This window comes from Cyprinodon variegatus, unplaced genomic scaffold (genome assembly GCF_000732505.1).
Source record: "Cyprinodon variegatus isolate N-32 unplaced genomic scaffold, C_variegatus-1.0 Scaffold336, whole genome shotgun sequence".
NCBI classification, from domain to species: Eukaryota; Metazoa; Chordata; class Actinopteri; order Cyprinodontiformes; family Cyprinodontidae; genus Cyprinodon; species Cyprinodon variegatus.
Genome location: NW_015150789.1, coordinates 508,690 through 511,643, shown reverse-complemented (window position 1 = coordinate 511,643; position 2,954 = coordinate 508,690). Strand labels below are relative to the sequence as shown.

Here is a 2,954-nt window from a genome sequence, read left to right as displayed (position 1 = left end):
GGTGAGGATGTTATAAGGGTGTAAATAATAATCGTTTATTATTTATGGACCGATGCATCGATGCACGTCTGAAAGAGTATCGATTAATGTTGTTTCCTGTTTTCCTCCGGTCTACTTTTATCCGTTTGCTCCTGGATGTAATTCTGATTTTGATTTTGATTCAACTGCATTAAAGACATGTAAAATCAACTAGAGATGCTATGAAGCCTGGTTCCCATGAGGAGATAGTTGTGCTCATTTTTGCACTGATTTTCACGAGTGGTGCTTTAAGTAATCAGGTCTGCTTGGAAATGTTTCCCGACTGCAACATTTGCAAAGCAGAGAAATCCATCGTCCATCATAGCAGACGAGGACCCAGCCTGTCCAATGTGACACGTAGCCAATCAGAAGGCCTCTCCTAGTTTTTAAACCAGCAACCTCTCCTATTGTAATGTCTTTTCTCTCATAGTCAGTCTCTAAACTCTACTGCTGTGTCCTCATCACTCATGTTTATTAACTATGAACTTTTGAGATTCTGCTAGATTTTTTATTTTACTTGTGGGTTAGTATTCAAAATAAAATAATTTTAAAATCGCGTATGAATCCGGACTGGGGGAAAAAAAGGAAAAAAAAGTTTTTTAAAATCTAAAAGTACATTTTTTATCAGACTTATAAAGGAGGCCTAGAAAAATATTCAAATATTATTTTATTTTTTTTGTATTTATTTTTAGTGCAGTGTTTATAGTTTTAATTTTTGTAGTTTCTTTTATAGTTTTCTTTAGTTTCAGAGTGAAACCAGAGATGCAAAGGATTTTATTTCTGGATCTACTTCTTTAGTTCCTTTTTTTCGTCTTTGCAGAGAAATCAAAGAATTGACGATTTGTTCCTTTTGTGCTTTAACTGTAGAAACATAAAGACATGAATTTGCATCTTTAGTTGATCTAAATGTTTTTAAAGGACAGTTTAACACAGTTAAACCAAACCAAAGCCCTTTTTTCCCTAAACTCTGCTCTGTGTCCGTTTACCATCCAGTCTTTCTTCTGCCCTTACAGGAGATCAACACAGCGGAGAGACACGTATGTTTGACACGAGACGTGAAGACCAGCCTGTCCCTCTCCATGGAGACCACCGCCTCCAAGGTAAACAGGCTTTATTGATCTTTTCCTTTTTATAATTCTAGTAAAAGAAAACTTTGCTGCAAGTCATGATTTCCAGACTCTTAATCTGTTTGATTCGTCTCTTCCAGGTGAAAACTCCAGTTATTAATGCGAAAAGCAAAGTTTTGGTTCCAGGGCTGCCGGGTCATACGGCGCCTTTAACGGCGGCTCAACAGGGAACGGAAAAGAGGAAAAAAGACTCTGACAATAAGGAGGTAGGTCTCCGCCGACAGCAGAACATTTGGGCGAGGAAACATCTTTGGATTTCCTGCATTAATGCAAGTTGGTTTTTTCCTTCCAGATGTCCATAGCTGAGCGACTCGGTGAAATCGACCTGGAAGCAGTTTCTAGCCAAAAAGGAGCATCTAGAGCGGCGGCTTCGTTACAGACGGACAACTTTGCCATTCTTCTGATGCAGGGCCTAGAGAGCAATGATGACGACATCCTAAACGTATGTTTCCTTTACATTCTACTCTTAACCTGGAATTAATAATCAAAATCTTTAACTTTAGGATGGAGTGATACTTTGTGCTCATTTGAATCTTTTTTTGTTTTTTTGCAGAAAGTTTTCCAGACTCGTAAAGATGTGTTAATAAAAAAGACGGTTGCTAGGTTACCGCTCTCTGCCGTTATACCGTTAGTTGAAGAGGTAAGAATAATAAATATGACTTTTAACCCTTTAGAGACACATTTCTCCTCAGCATCTCACTCACACCTTTACTTCTCCTCTACATCGTTCATAGCTAACAAAGAGGCTCCAGGGGCACCCTTTGACGTAAGCTCAACTCTTTGATTTCCTTTTCCTATCTCTAATAAATCCAAGCTTCTGGTTTTTGACGAGCATCTCTGCTCCTTCCTGCAGGGCGTGTCTGATGGTACGATGGCTGAAGGCGGTCCTCATGCACCACACATCATACCTGGCATCGGTGAGCCCCCATCACTCTGATCTGTGGTGCTCAGATAAACCCGTCAGCTGTTAAATGATCTGCTCCACTGAGCCGTTTCCATCCTCTCCTCTGCAGCTGCCGGACCTGGTCGCCCAACTGGGGGTGCTTTATCACATGATTGAGAGCCGAGTGAAGATGTTCCACAAACTGACAAAGCTGCATGGAAAGCTGCATCTCCTAACAACGCAGGTGGGTGTCCTCTTTGCTCCAGCTGAAAGCATTTATAAATACTTTAAAATCAAGCAACAGATGCTTTGAAGGATAAATAAAATAAAGGGAAAATGTTTTCATTTACCACCAGGAAGTTAAACCTTTATCCTGTGAGCTTTTAGGTAGATGGAAATTAAATCAAACTCATGAAGCTTAAAGCTTGGTTTTTGCTTGAGGTGTTTGTGCAGCCAAATTACTTCATTTTGAGCTTCTACGCCCCGAATTATATAAATTTCCTAGATGCTCCTTGCAGAAACTCTTAAGGAGATCCGTGCAGAAAACATGGCGAGTAGGCAAGTAGTTTTTATTGTTGGGAGAGTCCAAATTTCTTTGCATTTGCCCGCCGAGCAATGATCGCAAAAAAAAAAATGATTTATCTCTCAGAATTACTTTAAAATCACCGACATTTGATGAAAACGACCCAGAAGCGTTGCCGGCGCCATTTTTGTTGTTTTGTACACATCCTCGCGTGATTTGAAAAAGCCTGGTGATTTTATGCCAGATGGCGTGATTTTTGTCCACCTAGCGGTAATTTTGGTCTAGTTACCAAAACGACAAACGGCTGCATTTATTTTATCAGGGAAAACTGATCCTGAGTCAGTTAAAGTCAGGGAATTCTGAAATGATGTCAGACTGTGGAAACCCTGAATAAAATAACTAT

At 39.9% G+C, this 2,954-nt stretch overlaps 1 protein-coding gene across 1 annotated transcript in view; it reads left to right on the top strand.

The window, feature by feature from the left end:
* Positions 1 to 2,954, top strand: part of wdr43 (WD repeat domain 43) — a 12,576-nt gene that overhangs the window by 5,961 nt on the left and 3,661 nt on the right. Inside the window, exons 6-13 of the mRNA XM_015385322.1 lie at positions 449 to 487; positions 896 to 1,118; positions 1,226 to 1,351; positions 1,438 to 1,587; positions 1,699 to 1,785; positions 1,880 to 1,911; positions 1,999 to 2,062; positions 2,159 to 2,272. Coding sequence (XP_015240808.1) covers positions 449 to 487; positions 896 to 1,118; positions 1,226 to 1,351; positions 1,438 to 1,587; positions 1,699 to 1,785; positions 1,880 to 1,911; positions 1,999 to 2,062; positions 2,159 to 2,272 — 835 coding nt within the window. The remainder of the gene's footprint in view (positions 1 to 448; positions 488 to 895; positions 1,119 to 1,225; positions 1,352 to 1,437; positions 1,588 to 1,698; positions 1,786 to 1,879; positions 1,912 to 1,998; positions 2,063 to 2,158; positions 2,273 to 2,954) is intronic.